Genomic DNA, 27,639 nt, shown 5'->3' on the forward strand with positions numbered 1-27,639 from the left:
CTGAGGATGACCAGGGATGGCATTTCCGACTGAGAACAGCATTTTTTCCCATTACTTTGACTCAAGATAGAAAAGATCTTTCTCATCTGGATCAGTTTCCTCTATAAATGTCTTGGGCTCAGACACTCTGGCTGTGGGTTGTTCCCGTTGGGCATGATCAGTTTTGCCATCCCCAAAAGGCGGAAAAATGTCAAATACTTCCTCATTCGTTTCCTTTTTGCTAACCTTTTTAGGATGAATTGCAGAATCGCAGGTTTGACTGCTCGGTATACTGAAACTTACCTCGTGAAGGACAGGGTTGGTTACAACGGAGTTTCTCGTTAGCCCTCCATTAGGCTCGATTTGGACGTCCTTTTTTACTATGGGCAGCATTGGACATCTCCTGATGGGTTGGGGTGGGCTCAATTATTGGACTTCCCAGAACCTTGTCTTCTGGTTGAGCTGCCACTTCAGACTTACTGGTGCATGACGGATGACTGCTAACCACGTTTCCACCAGGACTGCCCTTTTGGATGTTCACTATGGGGCTCAGGGGGATTGGCAAGCCCACGATGTCCATATTACTTGAAAAAACAACTGACCCGGCGTCTTTCAGAAGAGCAAATTTTGATGTTACGTTAAGGGTTTAGCTGGCCCCTCAGCTGAGATTTTTAGAGTTTGCGTCTCAATATGCTGTCGTAGAGGGCAAAATTCCCCCTCACACAACCTCCCCCCCCCCCCCCCCCCCCCCGCCTCTCCCGTGCCTTTTACCTTTAGGCTTGCGCCGCTTTTGCCGTTGAAAGGCACGGGGGGTAGGCAGCAGAGGTAGGTCGTGAAGAAGCTGATCTGTCCTGCAGCAGTCCCAGTGTGCACACAGGCACTTCGTTGTGTGCCGCTATGCGCCGCTTTCATCCACTATCTCATCTGCTCTCCGCTGCTCCGCTGCTCCGTTCCTCCGCACTTTCTGGCTCCTGGTCATATGCTCCTGCCTCCTGCTCCTGCCAAATTTTCTGGATGCTCCTCCACCAAAGCACATAGAGAGATGGGGCTAGAGGCAGCCTGGGCCCGACCCCCACTCGTCCCTCTCCCCGCTCACCACACTCTTTTTTTCCACCAGCACTGTCGCCAGGCAGCGGAAAAGCAGGACAGCGGGCAGCGGCTTGGGGGGGTTTGGGGGGGCTTAGGGGGGCTCTTCGTGCCTCAGGCTCCACAGCACCACGGTACCTCGCCCCCTACGGCCACGGCTAAGCAAGGCTGCAGCAGCGACAGCGGGGTTACGGTGCGGTAGCAATCTCGTGGCAGCTGGTGGGCGGGCGGGCGGGCTGCGGGCTCAGTGCGCAGCGCAGGGTGCTGGGTGCCGGTAGATTAGGTGAATCAGGTTTTTGGCGATAAGGAACGACAGCGGCAGACCAAATGCAGGCTCCTAGCTTCACGCTTCTCTAACGGCACTTCCCAAACTCCGCCACTCGCAAAACACAGACCTGGATTCTGGAGTTGATGCTCAGTCAAAAAATCACTCTTTAGCATATTCTAGACAAACTTCTTTACTTTTTCCCTTTTTGCATAGAAAGAAAAAACTATCTTAAATGGTGGTTGTTGTGAATTGTGCTCTAGTGCCCATGAATATGTGTTAACACGTGCTTTTTAATCATACTATACAAATGCAAGAATGTGAAAACACGCACTCTTAAAAAGGGAGTATGACCGGCGCTAAGAAAGTCATTTCCCACTAGAATCATTTTGGTACAATTACAACAGTTCTTGAAGCCAGAGCATCACAGAAACTTTGGTGTATTGTACACAACCCCAGGCAACTTGATGTACTAATTTGTCTAGCTGCCAAAATGAAATGGTGCGGCCAGTGCCACGTCCTTGTGGACTCACCACCCTTCTGCTACTACTTTGAAGAATGCAGGAAGATCCAAATAAATGCTTTTAGCTCACTGACAAGGAATCTGGCACCTTTTCTTCAGGCATCCACATAATATAATGCCCACTAAAACCTCACAATTTCAACCGCATTCCCATTTTTCAAGAACTATTTACCTATCCGTGTCTCGTCCCTCCCGTGCTACTTATTCTTCCTTCCATTGAGTCCTCAGCCCACCTCTGAACTGGCCCTATTACAACCAGAAAGTTGTCATGTGTGACACATGAACGCATGAAAAATTCTCTTTTCAGATTTTTGTAAATGCCTCGAGTCCAATTCAGCTCTATGTAAATCTCATATACCCACCCAAATTTCTACCTTGATTTGTTTAAAATATATATGATCTGTTAATAGCATGTTCTATTCTGTATGATTTATTAGTGCCAAAATTGTAATTGCAGAAGGAAACTGATCATGTCTTTGGTATTTATAAACAAATGCATTTGACAAGTGAGTACACTGTGAGGCCACCACACCCTAAAACCTACTGCATGGTTCTGAAGTAGTATTGTGTTCTTAGTTTAATCTCTTGACGTATGGCCAGACCGAAGGAAACCATTGTTGAAGCTAAGTACATTTTCTTAATTGGTATTTGTATACTCTTGGATTCAATGAGGTCTAACTGAATACTAAGACTTGTATCAAAATGCATTTCTTCGAATACCGTGGATCTTTAGAAATTTACTTGACTTATTGAATGAAAGTTGTCTGCTTCACAAAAGCACCAAAACGTCTGCTACCATATACTGGGGAATCACAGTAGGGTACTACAAATCTGATTTTGGTTATTCTGATTGCAAACCTCAATCTTCTGGAGCTAAAGATAAAAAAGTGTTCTTATATCCAATAAAAGAACTCTCCAAACGCAGATGTTTCACAGTGAATGACTGCATACACACTGCTCCATTACTTGCATTCCAAGAAATATAGAAATTAAGTAGCAAAGTGGTGTGTTGTGTCGCTGCATACGGGTAAATTATATCAACTCTTATGATGTATTTAAATTGCAGGCCATGCTAGAGATTTAGTCATGCTGCCCTTCTTCTTTTTTGACAAATATTCTCAGTGGTTGAACCAGCCTGCTCCAGCGGTTTAAAGTGTGGTTCAGCTATTACTTGTTGCTTTGAGCTTGCGCAGTTAAATTTCTTTGAGCTCATCCCATTTAAAAAAATAAATAAATAAAAAAAAACATTTTAAGTATGCATGTCTACAGTACTCCAAACTTCTCCCGTTTCCAGGGACGTGAATACGACAATCATGGAACTCCTGATCATGGTGTATGCATGCAGGACCTCCTGCGCGAGGAGCATCAGCGGAGTCATACCCTACTTCCCATACAGCAAGCAGTGCAAGATGCGGAAAAGGGGCTCCATTGTTTCTAAGTTACTGGCTTCAATGATGTGCAAAGCCGGTAAGACGGAAAGGATGTTTCAATTGAACTGGAAAAAAGGGTGAGAGGGGCGGTACAACTGGTAAGAGGGCTAAATGGGATGTATGGGAGTGGGGAGGGGAGCTACTCACTTTTTGTGATCACTTGAAGAGTTCTGATCCTCAGTACCAGAAGTATCAGATCCAAATTCAGTTACTGAATTAGTACCAACTCAAAGTCTCTCTCTTAAGCATTCTTTAGAAGCATATATTCAGCATTATATTTTAATTGGGCTCTGAGCCGAGCAGGAAATACTTTTTTGTAAAGGTAATGGAGTGTGACACCCTTGAATTATGTGTACAACTAACTTAAACAAGGCTTTCGTCATAGCATGCCTGTCTTGAATCGATTGTGAGCAGCAATGTGGTCTCGTGTAACTTTTAAGACCAGCTCTAGCAGTGACGAATCGGAAAAGAATTGCTGTGGCTCCTCTACCTTTTACATTGTTTACTTTAAGCTTGATTGTACAATAGCAAACTTGAGAGAGGGAATTCCTCATTGGTCTGAGTGGTCTTGTTGACTGCACTGTCATTTGATTTTACCAGGCTGCATTTTCTCATAAGTCCATGGGGTCCCTAGTATTTTTTTATCTACTAGAAGCAGTTTATTAATCTGTGTTTTATTACCAAACTGTCGGATATATTGCAGACTCCAATTTCCGGTGAGTGGTAAACCCATGGTGGGTTTGGTACCAGGGGAAAATGTGAGCGAAATCTATTTTTTTTATTTTTAAAACAAGCTTTGTCACGGTTCACATAAACTGCATAGCTCCGCAACCCCGTAGACTGCTGCACACATCCAGTATACAATTGCAAATGACATTGACTTTTTATACTTAAAAAAACGAACAAGACCACCCCCCACCCTCCTCCCCCTGATTGCGCCCAGGCCCCCATGGAAACATTTAACATTTCACTGGAACCGCATACAAAGCCCCTCATCCTCACGCCCATCAACCTGTCCGATGAACCTCCCTTTCCGACTGCGGATCTAAATCTAGTCCCCGGTAGTCTGACCATAGTTTCCAAATCTTATAATGTTTACGGGGACATCTCTGGCGGTGAAGACCGGCTGTTCAAGGGCCTTGCTAAAATCCATCCCATTTCTCCATGCAGCCAGCGTCGGGGCCTAGGGTGGTGAGCGAAAATTTTAAAACAAGTTTATTACAGCCAATATTGACTTTTCAATGTTCTCTCTCTACCCTTAATTCCAGCTTAATTTACGTTGTGAAGGTGGGCTAACAGAACCACCAAAAAGACTATTTAATTTATTTGCTAATTTAAAAATCTGAGAAAAAGATAAAATGTGTTGAAATAAGTCTGCCTTCCCTGACAAATGATTGTAGCGCTACTGTTTAAAGCTTGGCATGAGTTCTCTATCTTTTTCATATGTATTTCTCCTTGTAATTAAAGGAGACCTACATTTCAGTTAATTCGTGCTCTTGTTGTAAGAGATAGTGACTGTCTCTGCGACATTTAAGTGCTGCAAATCTACAGCTGTCAGGTAAACTGTTTTAAAGGGACTGTGTGAACTTCATTCGGCCTCCACATCTTAGAACAATATTTTCTAACTGTGGCAATAACACAGTAGTAAGTCTTTTTGCTGAACAGAACCTACCATTATGTGTAGTATTTTGCTTCGCTGAAAATAGGAGCATCTTCAAGGAGAGAAAGTAAATGTCCAAGGTAGTCCTCTACACAGTTATAACAGTTTTACAGAGTGTGCATTATTTTTCTGGACAGAGAGCCATTTAGGTGTTATCATCACTGTGCCCTGCGGACACCCAGTCAGTCGTACACTGCATCTAATAAAAGTAGTACAAAGCCCTGCCTTCACCCTCCCCCTACAGAAGATAACCGTTATTACAGTGTATCTGATTATGTTTTCCCATCTGGGGGCTGTATTGGCAGACATGGCACCAGTAGCTAAAGTTGAGTTTGTATACCCCTTTAAACAGTTACAGGCTATAATGATGACTTTTGAGCCCTAAACATTTTTTGACGCTATAGCCTGCCAGTAATACAAGTCACCACTCTTTTGAATTTTCTTTTGACTCCCCATATGCACTCACATTTGTTGAGGCTTTAAGTGTAGCACTTTTTTCCTATCCGTTGCTGGTTCTTCTTTAATGTCACTCTGCCTTGTTTCAGTTGGCCTCGATCTTACTTGCGATTGGTTACAATCCAAGCTTGAGTTTCTATTTTTGCTGCAGTCCCATTGCTACGTAAGTTTCCATTTTTTTCACATAATAAATACTAATGGGACCCACTTAAACCCAGAATAGCGCAGATTCTTTCCAGGGTTTCTTTTTTGCTTCACTGGTATTTTGTCACTGCACAACAAACAACACTTCTCCCCAAGATTGACAGTGCCCTCAACCAGAGCAGTCTCACAAAGCAGAAGGTCTTAAGCTTCATTTTGTACGCAATGCACATATTTGCTTATTGCGACTGTCTCTATTCATATCCGTCAGTTTGTTTGCCTGTAAAGTAACGTTTTCCTCAATTCAACTTTTCCTTTTATGCCTAAAATTCCTACAGTGATAGACAATAAAGGTTCATTAGCTTGTGCTACAAGAACGTATGTCAGGTTCGTAAATGTTTACATTTGTACGATTCCACCCTTTTAACTTCCTACAATGTGTGCCGTGTTCGATCTGCCTAGCTTCCCATATGTCTTCCTGCACCTTCTGTGCACCATCATGATTGATTACTACAGAGGAAGGTTTTAATACATTTATCCTTAAGAGATGTTAATGATCATTGGCATGTTCTTATCTTGCACCTTTCTCGAATGGGTGTACAAAGTATGTAAAGAGAAGAAAATGATGCCAGTGTTTTAAATGTGAATAAAGTGGAAGATGTTTAACTTTAGTAATAAAGTGATGTTAATGGGTACTACAAGTTATTACTTCTTGCCAAGACTTTTGCGAATTAAGTTCCTGGTAAATGGTTGTGTTGCAGCATGGGCCTGCATTTATTGTTTTGCTTAAATACTAACCTTCTGTCCCATTTTGGCCATGGTGGCTGGGGATATTTTCTAGCAGGACCATGGTGCAATAGTTGTATTTGCTTCTATATCCATATTTAATACAAATGTCTCCCCGTGTGAAACACAGTTTGAAACTGGTGTTTAGTACGTTTTGTGTCTGTGTAATAAAAGCTGCATTTTGGTCTGCCCTTGGGGAGATGTGCATCTTTTTCAGACCATTGATAGGCACTAACCAGGTTTGCATCTCACAAAGACTAAATCTAGAAGACCAGTTAAATTAGAATTCCATTAAAAATTGATAAATGTATGTTGTCTGAGCTAGTGGATAGTTGTAATTGTGCAAATTGCCAGCAAAAATGCATATTTTTGTGTTTCCTGGCTAGGTCCAGAAAATGTTAGGGTGATCATTTCATATGTTGATCACAAGCCTATTTTGGATTTTAACTCTGTCTCGAACTATCCAATAGTTTCATTCAGGGTTTCATCAGTTGTTTTAGTAGGGATGGTAGTATGGAAACATGTCTGTTCAAGATGGCAACTGTATTGAAATCACGCACCAATCTGAAACATGCTTTCAACTTACGTTAAGATCACATGTTGATGGATTACAAATCACAATGCTGATTTTCCTGGGTGTCGTGTTCATTTATTAAGTGTTTATCTTGGTTTTGGTTTCATGCAGTAGTTTGGTATGTGATGGATGAAAGACCTATTATTAAGACCTCCTGCTAAAGCCTCTGTGAGGGCCTCATTAAGAGTTCCCCAATGCAGGGTGTTAATTGAAGAAAAAGAAAACGTCATAGATTCTAGGTTAAACCCTGATAATACCCAGGGGAATTACAGGGGAAGTAGGCAATTCATCATCCGTTTCCTCTACTAATTCCCTATTCTCTGTAGAAATTTGCTTCAGGCAACCTAAGAGTTATCAGAGTAGTTTGCGGCCCTTTAATCCCATGGCATCTTAACCATTTTTAGCTTATGTTTTCTTTTTGTGTGTATTTTAGCTTCAACCTTCTTCATCTGTGCTGAGCAAGTTAAAACTTTTTTGTTTCTCATTTTGATTTCTCTCTTGTCAAAGGTCTGACTCACCTCATCACCATGGACTTGCACCAGAAGGAGATTCAGGGGTTCTTTAACATCCCTGTGGACAACCTGAGAGCATCTCCTTTCCTCCTGCAATATATCCAGGAAGAGGTAAGCACAACAAGTACCAAACCAGATCTGTTTGGACTTCAACTGATTTTTAAAAAAATGTTCCCCTCGTTGTGAACGCCTTGCAGAATGGAATCCCATCCTCTTGTTTTTCCCCAAGGCTGGAGGACTTTAGTGGAGAATAGCCACTTTCTGAATTTCACATGTTTTTACGGCACTTCTAGGACTATTAAACTGATGTGATATAAGCAAGTGGAATCAGGGGCAGCTCTAGGCTCATGGTGGCTCTGGGCAGGGAGCGTGGGTAGGGGGCCCCGGAAGAGGGGTTCCGGGGGGGGCGGAGCGCGGAGGCCAGTGAAGAGGGGGGGGGGGGCAGGGTGTTTGGAAGTGGAACAGAGCCAGAGGCCACCAAATCCCTGCCAAGGGCCGCCACACAAATATGTATCCATCCTCAGAGGATTATTATATTAAGGAAATATATTGGTGTGGTGGCCCCTGGGATTTGGTGGCCCTGTGCAGGTGCACAACTTGCACATGCCTAAGGCCGTCCCTGGTGGAATGATATAAGAGCTCAATATTTGTGGGAGAATCATATGAGAGCTTGGTACTAATTGACCAGGTAGAATGACCTAGATCGTGGAGTTTCTTCAGCTTGAAAAGATTGTTTTTTTTTAAACTTCTTTTTATTAAACAATAGTCGGCTTTAACATACGTGGTCATATGCTTACAATGGGTTGCATGTAGTTTCATTAGCGTACACGTTCTGTTAATCAAGATCTGTTTGTATATTAATAGTCAGAATCTCCCGATCACGGAGCCCCCCCAAACTGATCAATGCCCCCCCAATCCCCCTGTAGTTTTTCTATTGCTGCCAAACTATTTCCCATTTCTTGGGACATCCCCGGTAAAAGATTTTTGTAAAGTCCCATGGAAAACCTGAGAGGATCTCCTTTTCTCCTGCAGTATATCCAGGAAGAGGTAAGCTGTAAAAAATTACGAATAAACAATGACTGCTTGGACTTTGACAGCCTTTTTCCTCATTGTGGAACACCTCGTGCAGAAAGGAATCCTAAACTGGTTTTCACCAGAGATTGGAGGACCTCAGGGGAGAACTTCACCTTTCTGCCTGACACCCATGTTTATGGAGCTTCTAGGTCTGAAATACGGGTGTGATATCGTCTAGTAGACTGATATAGGAGTTCAGTACTAATAGAAGGATCATGTAAGACCTTGGTACTAATTGACCAGATATAATGACATACATCGTAGAATAGCATCAGTCTCCTTACATTTTTAATTTTTTTTATCAAATTAATCACAAAAATGTTGTTTAGGTCCGGTGACCAGGTATGAGTGGTTAATGCTTTGTTGTTGTCGAGCTTTGCCTTTTTCTCAGTTCCTCAAGATCCTTCACTAGTCAACATTTACATTTTGCTTTAGCAGCACTGTGGAACATGTTCACTACTACAGGCAACCATGTCCCACTATAATTGACAATAGTTTGACACTTGCAGAATACTTTTTTAGAAACTATGGTTAAAATAAAAAAGCAATAGAGAGCAGATTCTATCTGGATTGTGCCCACGATGTGATTGACCTACACAGTAACATACATGTTTGTTTTGAATATCTTTTTGAAAGGTTCCTTCAGTTTAAGTTTGAATTTCAACTCATTAGAGGATCATTTTGTTACACCAGTAAAAGTAGCAGATTACTGCTTTCTTTTGTACAGCGTCAGTAGAACTTGAATTGTAGGAAGCCTGCTGAAACCTTTTAGGTGGTGTTAATTGCCTGGATGTAAAACTATTAATCTACCTAATGCTCTTAACAGTTACACCCAAACATCCCAACTCTAATGTAATTGATCAAGTCTGATTTTATTGTTATTCCAAATAGGCATGACTATAGATTTATTGATGTGTTTTGAGTTTTAAGTTGATTTGCAAAATTGCGTTGCAGAGTTGTATAAATACAGGGAGAAGGATACTATATAGTTTGCAGGGTATCAGACTTCCGTGGGTGTTTTTGTATGAATTTATGAATACATTATTTAAATCTCAGCACCAAAAAGCAGTTTGGAAGCTGAAGAAGTCAGCCAGTTTTATCCTGCTCTCTGATTAATCAGCTTGTAGTTTACTTATGGTGTTCCTGGGTCACTTGCTGAGACTTAAAAATGTACTAATGGTTAAGAGTATGCCTGAAAAAGAAAAGTGCGATACGCCTTGGTATGTATTTCACTGGACCTGATTGCCACTTAAAACTTAATTCTCTAACCAATGATGTAGTGCTGTAAATGTTAAGGGACCTATCCAGGATTAAAACAAATTTAGACGTACGAGGGTAGCTTTAAATTTCCAGTGGGAGTTCAAAGAGGGTGATACGCTATTTGCTGTGATTGTTCTCTAATGGTAAATCTTATCGCATTGTTTCACTCTGCTAAATTTTACACCATAATCAAGTTTCACAAAAAGGCCAGGCAACATTTTAACTCTAAGGGCTTTGGCTTCCATACTACCGCTTATTGTTTTTTCAGCAGAAATTCTATGCAACACAACTCTGACATTGTTGGTGAATAATTCACCCATCATTATTATTATTTTTTTTTTTTTAAGAAAATGGGCATGCGGGTGAAAACATTTTTGGAAAGATTTTAGAACTTTGTTTCAAAAGTGAAATGTCTCTAATTAGCTTGGTTTTTGTTGTGTTTGGTAGTACCAATGCTGCTTCCAAGGCTTGGCCTATCATCGTATTTTATCCTGAACTATTAAGAAAGCTAAATTAGGTCCTTCTGCATTGCATCTTTCATTGACATGGTATTAGAATATTTATCTCCACTCCAAGATGGAAATTCTCTGAGTAAATAATTCTGCATTCTAGAGTCTTCATTGATAGTCATAAACTTTAGATTAATCCTCTGCTGTGGGTGTTTTTGGAACAAAGAGTAAAGCGTTAAAGTGTTTTTGGGCAAGGGCCTGCCAACAATCATGCACCAGGAGCAGAGTGTTGAGGGGTTGATGAGGTGATGACCTGCCTGCACTGCAAAATAGATCCAACATATTCACGTGTTACAGAGCACCCTCCAGAGGCCTATGACAGACAAGGGTCACTAAATGATAGGTTGAAATACCAAAGAAACTCACTTCAGCACCTACAACAGTTCCTGCTACCTACATTTCTAAATAATGAGGGTCAGTGCAGCCCTATAGCTTGTGTACGACTCTTAAAGACTTAAGACTCCATGAACTTCCATTACCCATGATGCCTAGTACTGTTAATGTCCTCACAGTCAGTTCTTTTTAGGTCTCGCCTAGCGACGCAGCGAAGCTTCTCGCTAGCGAGATCTATTGTTGCCGACTTGCTTTGCGATGCGGGACAGGAAAGGTGTACGCTCTCAAAAGACATCAGCTGTGAACGCGTACGGCAGCGTTACCTAAAGTGGCAGGACAGGCCATGTGCACGCTCACGGCGTCTCCTTCATTGTGCGCATTACAGACATGTCTCACCGGTCTGCAGGTTCCCTGGCCGTTTCCTTGACACGCCGTGGGGCTCTCCTCACCACTTGGGCGCCCCGTTTTGCCTTTGGTGCCATCCATGTTGTCTGCCTCGCTCTTCGCCCGGTCCCTCTGATGGGGCCGAGACTTCAGCAATGGAGCCTGCAGGGTTCCGGACATCCTCTCCGACAGATGCTTCTTGTTTGTTTGGTAGGCCCCGTCCACGTTCCAACGAAGGCTGCCTGACTTCAGTTTTGTCATCATCTGCACCGGAGGCAGGGAGTGCGCCTTGCGATGTCGCCTCCATATATGTGCACCGCACAGCTTGGTAAGTGTCCTCCAAACAATGTGCGCTGTTTTGATTGCACAATGCGCGCTTTCCATCCTCTCCCTGTTAGCTGAGTGTAAACCTATTTATTTTATGTAAGTTTATAAATTAGATTGAATGCCCATCTGACTAGATTCCATTGAATATGCAAGATTTTATGGCGTAAACTTTATCGCCTTTTACTTTCCAGTCGGCAGGCTGACTGTGTGGTTTTAGAACTTGCCACTGATACCTGTTCGGGTGTGGCTGATTCTACTGCTTCAAACCCCTGCAAGGGCTACTCAGACGTTCTTTGACCCGAGGTCAATAAAAGCCGTGCCATGACGGTACACTGTGTGGCCCTCACTCTTCTGCCTGAGGCTGGGTTTGGAGGTTCGGTGACCCGGACCCGGTTATGCTCTTCCTAGGAAGGGCTCCAGCCCTGCACATGGTTCTCACGCTCCCAAATGTATCCACGATTTATGAAATGGCCCAGAGTGCACCGGGACTGAGACACTTTATAGTGCCTCTTACAGAAAAGAACGATTTCTAGTGTAGGAGGTATCAGATTAACATTACTCCTCCATGTGCCAGAATAGCGCTGTGAGGTGAGCACTTTACTTGCCCTTTTCTGGGAGCAGTAGGATGGAGTTTAGGGACATTATGAAGAACCGTGATACATTTTAAAAACCAGCCCTGCATTTTGGGGAGGTTTCGAGCCACTTCCAATGAACACAGAAAAGCTGTGATGAGGATGTTTTTTTTCTAATCTTTTCTAACCCGCTGCAGCGCCTTGTAGGACTGATTCGAGCTAGAAGTTGAACGTGGCACCCCGAGTTTTATTTTTTTTCAGACACACCAGCGTGTAATGTACACACTCGTGTGCCTTCTGTAGGTCGGGGCGGGGCGGCAGCGGCGTCTATGAAGCTGAGCCTAGTTTGTAAAATCAGATGTGCAGAGACCCCAACGTTTGCCCAATACCAAGGCTGCCTCACTTTGATTCCCACCCTTGTCTTCCACCACCCTACACCTCGGCCAGCTTATCTTATCCTTGCAGATTCTTTTTCACCCCCATTTTCTCCTTGTGTTTCTTTTACCAGATTTCTCTCCCTTCTCCTGGTACATTTATTTCTCGTGCTCAGGGTCAAAATCTGAAGATGAAAATTAAATGCCGGATCCCAAAAACGAGTGAGGGAGCCCAACGGCTGAAACTAAGCATTGCCTTTAACCATTCCCCCATTGCTTTATGGTTAACGCAGTCCCTGCATTTCCATCATATTGTCATTCAAAGCACACTCCCTATTCGTGCACTCTCGAGACAAGGGAGACAGTTCATGAACACGCGGCTGCACACTTGTGATTCAACGTACGAGTCAATGTGCCGCCGCATTTTAAACCCTGTAAGGCGACTATCGGTCTGTGAGGCAGAGGTAGGGGTCAAGCTGCGAGGGCACGTGGTGCACACAAAGACCGAAAGCTGAGTTCTTTTGCTTGTCTTACCTGGACTACCAGGGCAGGGTGGACGGTTCCTGTTGCAGCAACCCCAAGACAGATTTACCTGTGACTGTCTTTGTCTAGAGTAGCATGGTCTGCAAAAATGGTGGAACCACTGCATCCCAAGTAGTCATTGTTCGTTGAGGTTTATTTCAAGGTTTTTACCCATCACCTTTTTATGTCTAGATTAAACACACACAGACCACCCCACCCACCAAATACCTCTGCAGCGGTCATTTACATTTTTCTCCGATGCACCACAGCATGGGTCAGCCACTGGCTCGTTAACTTTTTTTTTTTTTCTCGGAGGTTTATATAGCGCAAATTTGACCCAAAGGTATCGGAGCGCTTTACATGAGCACCAGTTGCATTACAGAAGAAAAGCATTTGCAGTGCAATAGGTCTCACATTTAAGCGAGTTTGAGCTATTGACATTGCAAATAACAATGCCTTTTATTTTTGTTTTTGTTTTAAAAAGATTAATAAAAGGCATTGTCTTTTACAATGCCAATAGCTCAAACTGATGTAACTGCGATACCTATTGCATTGCAAACGCTTGTTTTTTTTCTGGCTTGTGTGAGTAGGATCCTGGAAAACACAGAGTGTTTTCTTACTTGTTTTTTTTCCCAGCGAAAATTCTCTCAGAAGTCTGTTTCTGCTTTTGCTCAGCGTCTTTTCTTTTAATATCTGGAAAGAGTGTCAAGCCTTTTATTCATCATTTTTCTTGAATTTTTTTCCTGTCAGGATGCGCTCTTTTAAAAAAAAATGGTATTCCCTCTTGTGTGTAGTGACTCGCTTCTCATTCTGTAAAATAGTGAGTTCGATTAAAGGATGTGAGAAAGGACCCTACAGGATAGAGAAGGAAGCCGATTGCAAAGCTATCTAGAAGAAATTAGTGCAAAGGCGAAGAAAAGACATGAAGAGCCTGCCACAGATCGCTCTGCTTCCACTAGGAAGGTGCCAGCAATTTCAAAGGACCCCCTTGGAGGGAGATCCAGAGAGAGGAGGTTAGAAAAGAGTGTGAAGTTGGAAAGACTACATACCATTGTCATTCTCCCCGTCAATGGTTCAGTTCGCTGTTGAAGATCACAGTGTCACTGTCGAAAGCATCAGCCCCAACGTTTTTGAGACCAGCTCAGTTCTGACCGGATCAGTTTTTCCACTCATGTAAGCACTTGAAACACTCAGTGCCATCTCTTGTGTTCTCAAAGCTATCCAGATGCATGACAATTTCTCCTTCACCCTCAATCCATACTATACAGTTGGCATGACTACAACATTCATCGACTGCGCTACTGCTGTCAAGCCATCTCTCAGCGTTTCCTAGATCTTTGAGACTTTGAGATTTTATACTTCTACATTTTCACATGAGCTGCCAAAGAGACTGAGACTGTCTCCCACTCCAGAACCATATTTGCAGACCTTGACGCCTCATTGTTTTGTCATCCGGGTTGATGATTCATTGCAGACCCCACTGACCTCTTGATCTGCCTTGGTCTCCAAGAATGGTGTTCCAGTGTCAATGTCACCAATAAAGTAAGGGCAACTGATGGCATGGAGAGAGCTTCAGTGGCATACTCCCCCCTCAAGCTTTTCATTCTCCCTTGTGAGACCTGAGTTTTTCACACACACACCAAGGAGCTGTAAGCCACCTATATTACCATCAGTGTCATCTCTGTGGTCTCAATCATATGAATGAGATTCCAGATGCTCCTACACATCTCCGTGATCTACAGGATCTCTGGCTAGGGTTACTCTGGTTGGCTATACAACCGCTCTTCTAGATGCTGTGGCAAGAGATCCGGCAAAATTAAATATCTCCACCAAAGTACTCTAGGCTACAGAGTGTGTAATAATGGACACCCTATTACCAGAGGTATCGCTAAAGCCCTCTTTCAATTTGTGCAGTGTTTTTCCGGATTGGTAAAGAAACATTTCTAACACCCGCCACTATTAAAGCAGCAACACCATGGCTGCTCAAGAAATAGAAGTCTCTCAAACAAGATACATTTTTTATTTTTCTCCAAGTGAGCCCGCAAGTCAGTCGGACTCTTTAATGGTGCCGTCAGTTGGAGAAATGGGCCAACCCCTGTAACATCTGCACCACCTTGTATGGAAAGCAAGAGTATGGATACAGCTGTGAGAAATGTGTGGAACAGCAGCAGCAGCTATGAAAAATGCCAGTGGCAGATCCCTCCTTGGGTGCTCTCACAAACTTTTGGTATGACCGAAGTCATTTGCTGAAGACCTACTAAGAAACTGTAGTATAAAGAAGGGGATGGTCCTTGACTATGAATTGGTACCAAACTTATATCGTTACTCAATAGTGCGATTAGATCTGCATATGTTGATTAAAGCAACATGGGGGAGATATATTTAAGAACTATTGGTTGTATGCACATTAATTGCAATCATAGATAGTACCCAAAATAAAGCAAAATCAATTTGTGAAAGGAAACATTGATTATAACCACACTCTGATTTCTCGTTATATCAAAATTCACGTATTTATTTACAATACCATAAAACAGTTCTAAACGGCGCAAAGGACTATCAGAGTATAATCCGTGAAAAAGGGAAAAGGGGTGCTCTTAGTGATGTAGAGAGGAAAGGGGAAAGAGGAGCGAGTGTAATATACAATTGTACTATTTACAGAAACCAAAGCGGGACAGCTTCCGCTATCATAACAACCTGTCCACAATAATTGAAAGGGAGAGGAACTTAAACTAGACAGGGTACAGGCATCCAAAATGATAAGCGTCGACGTTTCGACCCTAGTGCTCCTGGGGTATTTGGGACCTCAGCTGCGGGTCTTCTTCAGGACAAAGTGATGGGATGGGGGCGGAAGGGAGGGGAAAGGTTTGGCCGTATTCCAAAGGGTGATCTGGGTTGAACACCACTAGTACTGCTCAGGGTGGACCTCCATCCAAACTTGTAGGGGGTTGGTCACCTAGTATCTTCTTGGTTGTCTAATGGTTCAACTTAAAATTCAATCGGATTGGTCTTGCATGTTGGGCCACTAAAAAGTAGGTGGTAGGGAAGTCCTACCGGTGCCCCCTCGGGCCTGCCGGTGGTTGTAGCAAACAAAGTTGCCAATGTTGCCTCTGTTGGGTAATTCAAGGTATTTACTTCGATTGTTTAATATTGAGTCCTCAAGTGACCTTCGGAAAACTTGGGCAAATGTTAAATGCCGGGGCAACGTCCTTCGCCGATGTCTGTTCAGTATCGGGACTGCGTCCGCGCTAGACTGATACTTCCGGGATCACGGAAGTATCAGTAGTATATACATGTAGCAGCAAGGGATATTAACTTAGCTATACCTGGAGGATTGGGAGGTAAAGGCGCACAGCTCACTGAAAGTGGAAGAGGATGTTCAAACAGCAAAGTTAATCACCTCCTATGTTCAAATTCTCTCTTATATGGGGGTAGTACTAAACACAGTGCAATAAGGCATATTTCTTTCGGATAGATACTGGTAAATATCTCTGCCTGCTGTTCCATTGTTGTGAATACGAAACTGAACGTGACCTCTCCAGAAAGATCAGCGGTCTCAGACCACAAGCTCCACTTATCCATATCTGCAATATCTCTGGTGCAAAAAAAGCAAGTCTACTTCAAGGAGCCCTTTAGCAATAGGTACATTAGTGTCCTACTATTGTGACAATTCCACTTCTTAGGATGAGAATCTCACCCTGGATTACTGCCCATGCAAGGCCATTGGTCACTACATCTTCCTACCATGTCTGAAATTTAACAGGATTCCTATTCATACGAGCAAGACGACAACCATGGAGTATCTAATCAATCAGGAGTGCACAAGATCAAAACCTGAATTATTGGAATTTCATAAAAACTGGTAATGGACCTTGGTTAGGGGTCTATTCATAAAAGCAGTACACTTACCAGGAATCCTAAATCATCAAGAGGCGTTCCTAATCGGATTATGCAATGAAAATTATTAACGGATCGTGGATGTAATGTATTGTAATGTAATGTATCTTGTAAAGCGCACTGCTGCCCTGAGGCGTCGTGGCGCTGTAGACCCCTGGGGAACCCATCCTGGCTATCCCTGTGAGATGGTCCCTACTGGGTATCTCCAAGGTGAAACCAGGCATCCCCGGCGAATGTGGGGGGCCGTTGTAGAGATGAGGCAAGCTAATGTCTAGAGTTGCCGAGCGTGATCCCTGGTTAGATTAGGCACCGAGGCGAGAATTATCGAGTCCGCTGAACCTGGTCCACGACCCTGCCGCGTCTGGAATTGAACCCTGGTCCCTGGCCGTTCTCTGCTTCCGGGTCTGCCGCCTCTAACCAGTGAGCCACACCACTCACCTTCATCATCAAATCTTCCTGGATTGGGGCTAACCGGAGATGGAACAAAATTCCAATATTTCGGGCCTAGATTTCTGTTGGCAGGTTTATAGTGCCATGCCCTTTTTATGAACTGACATTTTTAGGTCTTGCCCAAGACAATGCATGCACTCTCTGTTGCAGGGTATATTGCTAGCTTACAGTGGGCGTAGAGACCGCCCGTAGCTTATCATTGGCTGGCTTTAATGTCACTCATTTGGTTGCCTATTTGTCCATTTTCAAGGGGTTTCCTTCCTCTTCTGGTGTTTGCCTTCCTTTTGAGCATTCGTCCACTGCTTGTCCTTAAACTGCTTCCTTTTCCGGCACAACTTTTTCTTTTTTGGTTAACCATTCTACGAGAGAGTGCATGCGTTTTCCAGCTATCTCACTCGTGTACTTTGTGTTCCTCTATACTAGCTAGGTTTTCTCCCATCAAACTCCCTCCCTTGTTTGCCACTCTTGCTTCCTCCCAGTCCGCCCACCTTCAGTTGCAATTCTTGCTTTCCCCATCCATGCCTACTCTCCCTTGGTTTTATGTATGCTTCCACATTCTGCCAGGCCTCCTTTGTCTGTGTACATCCTTATCGACACCTGCTTAACTGCTGTTGTCCATGTGCTTTTCCATATGGCACACCTTACGTTGTCTGTGTGCTCTAGTCTCTTGCCTGCCCTTCTCTTCCCAAATTAACATTCTTCTCTCCTGCCGCCCGTTCTTGTCGCCTCATCCAATGTTTGTATTTAAAACTAAAATTAAATAGCACATTAGTGCTTTAGGGTTGTGGCAAAGTACAGCTTGGCAAAAATCCTCTCCAAGCCTATAGGTTTTGTTTACCTTGAAACTTCTATTTTGATGTTGAAGACTACCACTAAAAATCCTACAATGTTGAAAAAATGGTTACTTATTTCAACTCTGGGTTCTGTATCATACAAATCTTCATTGATGGCGTGAACCAACCTCTCTCCTCCATGGTTTCTTTTCTCGTGCATCAGGAATAAAAACTTGTGAAATTCTTTCCTAGCTTCTGTTATGTTTTTGTAAAACAACCAACTATGTGAGCCAACTGCCTGTACAAGACAACAGGCTCCTGGAGCCTTAAGGCGCAGGTGGTGTTTTTTAAAGTCTTGTGAGCGTACTAAGTTGCACTTTTCCTCGCTTCATGGCAGGTAGCATGTTGTGTCATTGGCACTGAAATGTAGCGTTAAGTCTGCTTTGAATTACAAACCGTCTAAAATTCACTCAACCTTGCCTGTGATGGGCTTTGGAGGGTCCTTCGCAACATATGGAAATATTGGATTCTTCACCCTTTCCACTGATATATAGGGATATATATATATATATATATATATATTATAGCAGATGTTCAGTAGTCACCAATCTTAATTGGGTTTTATTCTAACATTTGTGATTTCAGTGAAAATATCTACATTGCAGAACCGGTACTACAAGTAAGTGACAATTTCATGTGAAGCTTATTACTGATTTAAAAAATCCACTGACTCATTCGACCTGCCTAGCAATGTACAAAGGACAGCAGGGTAGGTGCCCCTTGACACTGGCCCCTATTCTTTAAAAGACTCCTATCCAGCCATTCCCGTGACTTCTAATCAACGTTGTACATTTCATCATCGAAACGCAGCACTATACCAAGGGGCTCCGTGTTGAGAACCTGCACCGCTGCACAACTGACAATTGTAGTAAGACATGAAGTCACCTTGATAGAGACGTCCTGCAATATGTCGTCGGTGGCAAAATATTTGACGTCTTCCCATCTGTTTTGAGATTGTCACCTTCGAGATAATAAACTTGGAGACATTCAGCATTGTGACATTGATGTAATAATTTTTCAATGTTAGAAATGTCAAAGTTGAGATGCTTGATGTCCAGGATATAGATGCATGGTAGCATCCCCATAGATGTGGGGTATGTCCCCTGGGCACTGTTTTGTATCATAATTTCCCTATGATGAGATTTTTGTCCAGTTTTAAAAGTTTTTATCACACTTTTCTTTTGGTTGTTTCAATATTAGTGTTTATTTTTCATCCTGGGGAAATTGTACTTCATCTCCCATAATGCAACTTGCATACATCATATTATATTTGACTTTCAAATATCCCAATGCATTTCTGCCTGGACAGCCTTCATCTGGGGAATATCTACAATGAAAAATGAGTGCTACTCAATATACAAGGATCACGGGGTCATGGGCGATAATGCAAATGAACAGGGTTAGTGTCCGGTGAGACCAAAGGGTGTGTGTGTTTGCGTCTGAGTTACAATGGTATCTGGTGTGGTGTGATTTCGGTGCAACCATTTGTCGTGTTGAAAACGAGTGATGCTTGCCGTTAGTATAGTTGTGCTCATGAGGCGCAGTTCAAAGTAGTATCGGTTAGTTGGTGGTGCTACTGGCGAACAATCATAACCTCTAGCATGTTATTAAGTATTTGTGCTTCATTGTTCAGTAATAACGAGCGGTGTATTACAGTGTAAGTTCATGCATTTAATGGAGATAGTAACCGGTCCGTGTGTATCAATAGCGTGTGAAGTTTGTGACATCGGCCAACATTGGTGCTCAAAGCACTGCACGTGTTACTCACTCGGCTAATGAGATGTTTGTTTGTAGCCATCCTGTTACTTTCTGCGCTGGTGTAAAACAACACGGAAGTGGTTTCGTGTGTATTTAATGGTGACGTGACAGGGTTAGTTGTGGAGGTAGAAAAGGGACTAGAATGTGCGCTCTAGAAACTGACAATTGGACTAATAGTAAACTAGAAGATCTGACGATGGGCGTATATGCCACTAATGTCTAGATTCTGGAGTATAAATTGATCTAAAAAACGATATCTACAACATGTCCAAGAAAGAAAAGATATATAATGAAAAAATAAGAAAAACAATTCAGTTCAACAAACGAGCATCATAAATCAGGTGCATTGGATAGTGAGTGAAACATGATAAAAAACATGATAAATGAACGTAATTGTGAGAATGGAAGCCAATGTGTCATTGTTCTGGTGAACTGGATGGAATATGTAACATGGTGAAATCAATCGGAGATAACATAGGTATTCCATATGATTGTTCATTCCTAGCGGGTTCATGGCATTCAATAGTCGAATGCAGTGATTTTCGATGTAATCCAGCGTTTTGATTGTCTCTTCCTTCTTTTCTGGGTATAACTTCAAGTACACAGAATTTCAATTGGCTGATATTATGTACTGCTTCTATGAAGCGTTAGCCACCGTGAATTTGAGGTTTTTGGTTCTTATGTTACTTTTATGTTCGTTAATACGAATTTTAATTTTTCTTTCCATCTGTCCTACGTAGGTTTTCCTGCAGGGACATTTTAGTAGATACACTACATTGGATGTATCGCATGTGGCTGTCCCTTGTAGTTTGATTTTGATTTTGTGTCTTTTCATTGCATGTGTTACATACGGGCCCATAGTGATGTTATTTTTGTTATTGCAGTTCCAGCAAGCTATGGTTCTGTAGTAGGGGATCTCTGTGTATGGTCTTTATCTAGTGAATAGTCCCGCCCATGTGCGTGGGCCCCGGAGCAATCAAAAATAATCTCTTATGCTGTCTTCATTGTAGTCCTGCATAGACACTTAAGAGAAAATTAAAGACAATAATGCAGCCTGTACTTATGAGGCTACACTGTCCAGTACTGCAACTAGAAGTACCAAGGATATGTCACCAAAATCACATTTAACACAATGTGCCAAGTTTCCTCTATAAAGAAACTTTACCCTTCACCAAAGCCTTGGAATGATAGAGAGGAAGGGATGGACAGACAAGCCCCATAGGCTGCCATTATATGTCTGGGAAAGGGATACCGTGCCTTTGAGGAACTCTCAAGAGACCCTCGGTATCCCATGATGCACAGCAAACTCCTTTTACTTTCAGTTCTTTTTTCCGCCTCCTGCTAGCAGGACCCTGGAGCATTGATCTCTCCCTTTTTTGAGTTTAATTAAACTTTTTGACACTTTAAAGTGTTTGTAGTGTTCACTCGACGTCTGCCTAATCCTTCTTTCCTTTGCTGTTTTTTTTTTACCAGTTTCTTGACACTTTTCTGACGAAAATGCCTGCATTATTCGACAGGTGTCCAGAGTGTGCCAGGAAGAAGGCCAGGGCAGATGGCCACAGAGTGTGCATCCTTTGCCTACCTTCATCTCATGTCCCGGAGGATTGTGAGCTCTGCAGGTCCTTTTCCAAGAGGACCCTGAGGGACAGAGAGAGGATCCGGCTCCAAGGTCTGGAGCAGAGGAAACTTCAGGATGAAGGTGGGTCTGGGCATGGGAGGACTGGACTGGGTCCTCTGCCCGTGCTGAGGCCTCGGGGGGGCTCCCCAGTCAAGAGAAGGCCAGGGAACGGTACAGATCTCCGTCGACATATGTGGCATCGACGTCGGCGTCGAGAGGATTGACCATCGTGTGCTCCCCGTCGACCCAGGGCTCTGGGTCGAAGCGGCATCGCCGTTCGCCGTCGAGGGGGCTGGGGTAGAGACCTCTGACAATGTCGACGTCGAGAACTTCATCAAAAGTCGAGGAGTCGTCGACGTCGTGATGGGTCCAGGCATCGGAGCTCGCCGTCGAGGAGCAGACGATCGACTTAGAGGAAAAGGAGATCGACGTCAAGGTCTAGGAGATAGACATCGAGGGATGTACCAACGTAGAGACATTAGACGTTGTGGAAAAAGGTCGACGTCCAGAAGGGATAAGTCAACCTCCAAGAGGTGGTCCAGGGCAAGGACGGGGTCCTCGGGCTCGGTGGTCAGCCTGTCCTCTGCTTCTACGAGCCCCCGGTCGCGGCGGCGCCGGCTGGTAGAAGGTCCGCCGCTAGGGATTCATCGCGAAGACCTACAAAGAAGAGGAGAGTGGTTAGATAGTCCGACTCAGAGTATTCTCAGATCTACTCACCTTCTCGGGCAAGGTCTCCAACGTTGCCACAGAAGAGTCCCTCTCTTCCACCACCTCCGCTTCCGAAGACTCCTCCTCCTCCTCCTCCTCTGCCGAAGACTCTCCTCTTACTCCTCCTCCTCCGCCGCATCGTCATCCGCTTCTTCCACCGCGTCCTCCTCCAAGGTCCATATCACTGCCGCGTTTCCCCTCACCTCCTAAGGGGATGCCACAGCAGAGGACTCCGGCCCTGCCTCCGCAGCGTCCGCCACCGACCAGGCCAGTGGATCGGCCGAGACCAAGGAGGTCCAGATCACGATCCAGAGCGCGATCTAGGCGAAGACATCGCTCTAGGAGTGCCCGTTCATCCACACGGTCCCAGCGTCGCCACAGAAGGGACAGGTCGAGATCCAGGCATACGGATTCGTCCAGTGCTAGGGGGCATTCACCCACCCCGTCGGATTCTCCCCACACAAGAGTATCGCCGGTGGACGATATTGTGTCTTTTCAAGAGGTGCTACTGCGAGAAGCGGCGAAGCTGGGTATTACCCTGACGGTGCCCACCCCGTCTACGTCAGTGATCTTCGAGACCCTACATAAGCGGCAGCTGTCTCGACCACTGTTGCCCTTGGTGCCGGGGCTGGAAGAGCTGGCAATGGAACTTTTTCTGACGCCGGCGTCAACAAGATCTGCCCCTTCACGGCTGCAGAAAAAATACAGGGCCCCAGACTCCGATCCGGCGTTCCTCAGATCGGACAAGGTGCCAGACTCTGTGATTGTCACTGCGGTGAGGAAACAGCACGCTACGGCCCCTTCCTTTGAGGTGCCTCCAGACGAAGAGAGAGGTATGATGGACTCTACGGGGCGTAAGGTGTGCTGCACTGCTGCTACATCAATGAAGGCCGCTAGTGCCGTGGCTCTCCTGGGTCGGTACGACCGGTCGCTATGGGAGTCCCTGCAACAGTTCCTGGAGCTCCTTTTCAGGGACAAAAGGAGGACTTTCAGGAGATCATAAATGAAGGACTGATGGTGTCCAACCAGGTGATCAGCGCTGCTTCAGATTCTTCCCTGCTGGCAGCGCATGGCTACTACCATGGAATCAACCTGCGACGGCATGCCTGTTTGCGTCTGACGTCACTAAAGCCAGAAGCACCACAGAGGGTCGCCAACCTTCCGTTCTCTGGTGCTACCCTGTTTGGGAAACCTGCGGACGAGGAGATGGCCCTCATGAAGGCGGAGGCTGAAACCCTGACGGCTGTCGGGTTGGAGAAGCCGAAAGAACAAAAGAAGGCTTTCCGTCCTGTCTAAAGGCGATTCGGTGCCCAGGGCAGAGGGCAGGGGCTTCAGGCTGGGCAGCAGTAGCAACATCATCAGCAGCAATACCAGCGGCGCCCGTTCCAGAAGAGGCAGAGGGGTAAAGGCGGCCAGCAGTCCTCCTCGATGCCTAAAGGCCCGGCCGGGTCTAGGCCCTGAGGTGCTACTTCCCCCTCGTCCGTTACCCGCTCCGGGGGGGGGAGCATATAAAATCACTTGGCAGAGTGGAGACAAATTACACAGGACAAGTGTGTGTTGAATATTGTTTACAATGGATACAGTCTTCGTTTCACCAGCCCGCCTCCTGCAATTCCACCGGTGTTCTCGCAGTTCCAACTGCGCGAGCTCCAGGCGCAGGCCGATACCCTGTTAAGAAAAAGGGCGATAGAAGACGTCCCTCTGTCTCAAAGGGAAAAGGGTCTTTACTCACGTTTCTTCCTAGTGCAGAAGAAGGACAAGAACGAGTTCAGGCCCATTCTGGATTTGCGACAAGCAAACAAATGGATCCGCAAGGAAAAGTTTTGCATGCTGTCTTTGCACCAGATTTATCCTCAGTTACAAAGGGGAGACTGGCTTTGCGCGATAGATCTGCAAGATGCATACTTCCGTGTGCCCATTGCACGGAAACACCAGAAGTTCCTGCGCTTCCTAGTCGGCGCCAATCACTATCAGTACACCGTACTACCATTTGGACTGAAGTCTGCACCCAGGACTTTTTCGAAATGCATGGCTGTGGTGGCAGCGCACCTGCGAAAGAACAAGGTGTTTGTCTACCCTTACCTGGACGACTGATTGATCAAGGCCTCCACCTTCCAGGAAAGACAATTGCACTTCAACAGGACGGCCGTCCTGCTGAATCAGCTGGGGTTGCACATAAATATGTCCAAGTCTGTCCCGACTCCGGTCCAGTGCCTACAGTACTTGGGAGCCTCCATCAATACTCTGTCGGCAAGCGTGTCTCCTTCGGAGGACAGACACTTATCGATCCTTCGGAAGGCTCAGGCTCAGGCTCTCATAGCTGCTCAATCTACAACAGTGAGGACAGTATCTTCTCTACTGGGGTCGATGGCCTCTTGCATCTTCTTCACTCCACATGCAGGCCTACACATGAGGCCGCTGCAGGAATGTTTGGAGGATCAGTGGGATCAGAAGAGAGGATGCTGGGACGACTGGATACAGTTGTCTGTTCACGCCCAACAATCCCTGAGATGGTGGTGCTCGGCAGAGAATCTCAGAGGGGTTCCTTTCCACAAGGACATTCCCTCTCAGACTATCGTGACGGATGAGTCTCTCCAAGGCTGGGGAGCGCATTCAGACCAACTACAAATCCAGGGAAAGTGGGCGCCAGCGGAGTCCAAGTATCACATCAATTTTCTGGAACTCAGAGCTGTTCACTTGGCACTTGGTTCATCCGTCCTTCCAGACCAACTCCTTGCTTGTACAGACGGACAATACGACGACAATGCATTACCTCAACAAGCAGGGGGTCTCACGATCGCGCACTCGGTCTCAAGAAGCGCAGGCGATCTGGCACTGGCTGCTGGCCAGAGGATTGACGATAACGGCGACTCATCTGCCAGGTGTGCAGAATGTTCAGGCGGACGCCCTCAACAGGCTGATCCAAGAAAACGAGTGGGTCATAAACTACGAGGTGCTCGACGACATCTTCACCAGGTGGGGCACTCCAGACGTAGATCTGTTCGCCACTGTCGAAAACAGAAAATGCTGCAACTTCGCCTCGAGGTATTACCAACCGGGGACTCTGGGGAACGCTTTATGGATTCGCTGGTTGAACAGCATTCTGTACGCTTTTCCACCCATTCCCCTGATTCCGGCAGTGCTCATCAAGCTGTCCCAATCCAGGGCACGAATGATCCTCATCGCTCCGGGATGGCCCAGACAGTGGTGGTTCACAGACGTGCTTCACCGGTCTCTCCTGCCTCACCTGTGACTGCCGTGTTGGCCGGACCTTCGCACGAAGTTCGGGGGGGGGGGGCAGATGGTGCAACCCAACCTCTCGTCGTTGAGTTTGGCGGCATGGCTCCTGAGATAGTGCATTATGGTCACTTAAATCTTCCAGAGGATTGCATGGACATATTGAAGGAGACTAAGGGGCCTTCCACTAGGACTTCTTACGCTTACAAGTGGAAGAGATTCTGCATCTGGTGCACGTCTAAGAACTATGATCCGGCGACCTGCAAGGAAGATGTCATCCTTCTATACCTTCTGCATCTAGCTCAGTCTGGCCTTAATTTCCATTCCATTAAGGTCCACCTCGCTGCATTGTCTGCATACCGGCAATGTCCTTCGCAAGCATCCTTCTTCCAGATTCCTGTGATAAAGGATTTTTTGGAAGGATTGAAGAAGGTGTCCCACATGTTCGGCTTCCTTCGCCTTCGTGGGAGCTGAATGTGGTGCTGTCCAGGTTGATGAAGAAACCTTTCGAGCTTATTCACAAGGCTTCACTGCAGCACCTGTCCTGGAAGGTGGCGTTCCTCGTGGCCATTACATCGGCCCGCAGGGTGAGTGAAATTCAGGCATTGTGTTGCCAGGAACCTTATGCTGTATTTCATGCTGCTAAGGTTGTTATGCGTACTCACCCTAAGTTCCTTCCTAAGGTGATCTCTGATTTTTAATCAGACTATTACTTTACCAACGTTTTTCCAGAACCCTTCCACTCCAGCAGGACGGTCTCTTCATTCCCTGGATGTCAGAAGGGTGTTGAAATTCTACCTGAATAAGGCCAAGGATATTCGTAGGTCCGACCAATTGTTTGTTAATTATGGGTCGATCAGGACTGGTCTGGCTACTTCTAAACAGTCCATCTCTAGGTGGATTGTGTCATGTATCCACCTATGTTATCAGAAAGCGAACAAGACCTTAGGGGGTAAGCCTAAGGCTCTTTCTACCAGGGGCAAAGCAGCTATAACAGCTTTGCTTCGAAATGTTCCCATTGCAAAGATCTGCAGGGCTGCCACTTGGAAGTCGGTCCATACCTTTGCTAAGCATTACTGTCTGGACTCTGATGCCAGAGCAGATGCTCAGGTTGGGCAGGCTTCATTAAGAAATCTGTTTGCACAATAGTGGTGTTGTCTTTTTCTCTACCGCCGTTTTGTTGTGGGGATGGTCTTGCCATTCTATTCACTAGATTATGACTATACACAAAGATCCCCTACTACAGAAGGAGTAGTTTCTTACCTGTAACTCCAGTTCTGTCGTAGGGGTATCTCTGTTATAGCCATAAGCGCCCTCCCTCCTCCCGGGTGGAGAAAATGGTACTGTAATCTATGCTACAGGACTTGCTTTATACACCTTCAAAAAGAACTGAAAGTAAAAGGAGTTTGCTGTGAATCATGGGATACCGAGGGTCTCTGGAGAGTTCCTTAAAGGCACGGTATCCCTTTTCCAGACATATAATGGCAACCTATGGGGCTTGTCTGTCCATCCCTTCCTCTCGATCATTCCAAGGCTTTGGTGAAGGGGGAAGTTTCTCTATAGAAGAAACTTGGCACATTGTGTTAAATGTGATTTTGGTGACATATCCTTGGTATTTCTAGTTGCAGTACTGGACAGTGTAGCCTCATAAGTACAGGCTGCATTATTGTCTTTAATTTTCTCTTAAGTGTCTGTGCAGGACTACAATGAAGACCGCTTAAGAGATTATTTTTGATTGCTCCGGGGTTCATGCACATGGGCGGGACTATTCACTAGATTATGACTATAACAGAGATACCCCTACTACAGAACTGGAGTTACAGGTAAGAAACTACTCCTTCCTTTATATGTAATATTGCTTTGTTTGTTAATTGGATTTTTAATAATTTCTCCTAGATTTTTTACCCTGGTGTATGCAAAGATGGGTTCCTGTTCAAAGATATGATTGAAGTCTGGTTCTAACTGTAGTATAGGCCAGTGTTTTTTGATGATCCTTTTGTAATTAGCGCTCTTGGTGGAGTAAACTATAGTTATGCTCTTTTGTGTGGCTTTTTCTTTGGGCGATAGTGTTTCTCTACTTATCGTTTTACATCGGTCGTATGCTTGATTAAGTATCTGTTCAAGGTAGCCTCTTGCTTTGGATCGTTGTAACATCTCTCTGATGTCTGGATTTGATAAAATTCTTATCACTCTTAATAATTGAGTGTAGGGCATGTTTGGTTTTGAGTGATGGTTGATGGATACTCCCATATTGGAGGGTATTATTCCTATCCGTTACTTTTCTATATAGGTCTGTTTCGAATCCGTCTTTAGTTTTGGTTATCCTTACGCCTAAGAAGTTGATGGATTGTTCTTGAATTTCGTGGGTGAA

At 44.8% G+C, this 27,639-nt stretch overlaps 1 protein-coding gene across 2 annotated transcripts in view; it reads left to right on the top strand.

The window, feature by feature from the left end:
* Positions 1–27,639, top strand: part of PRPSAP2 (phosphoribosyl pyrophosphate synthetase associated protein 2) — a 440,767-nt gene that overhangs the window by 173,602 nt on the left and 239,526 nt on the right. For both annotated transcript variants that reach the window (XM_086940712.1, XM_086940714.1), the window contains exons 5-6: positions 3,148–3,320; positions 7,408–7,523. In XM_086940712.1, the coding sequence (XP_086796838.1) occupies positions 3,148–3,320; positions 7,408–7,523 (289 nt within the window). The remainder of the gene's footprint in view (positions 1–3,147; positions 3,321–7,407; positions 7,524–27,639) is intronic.

Source organism: Lissotriton vulgaris, chromosome 10, assembly GCF_964263255.1.
Source record: "Lissotriton vulgaris chromosome 10, aLisVul1.2, whole genome shotgun sequence".
In the NCBI taxonomy this organism is placed as follows: Eukaryota; Metazoa; Chordata; class Amphibia; order Caudata; family Salamandridae; genus Lissotriton; species Lissotriton vulgaris.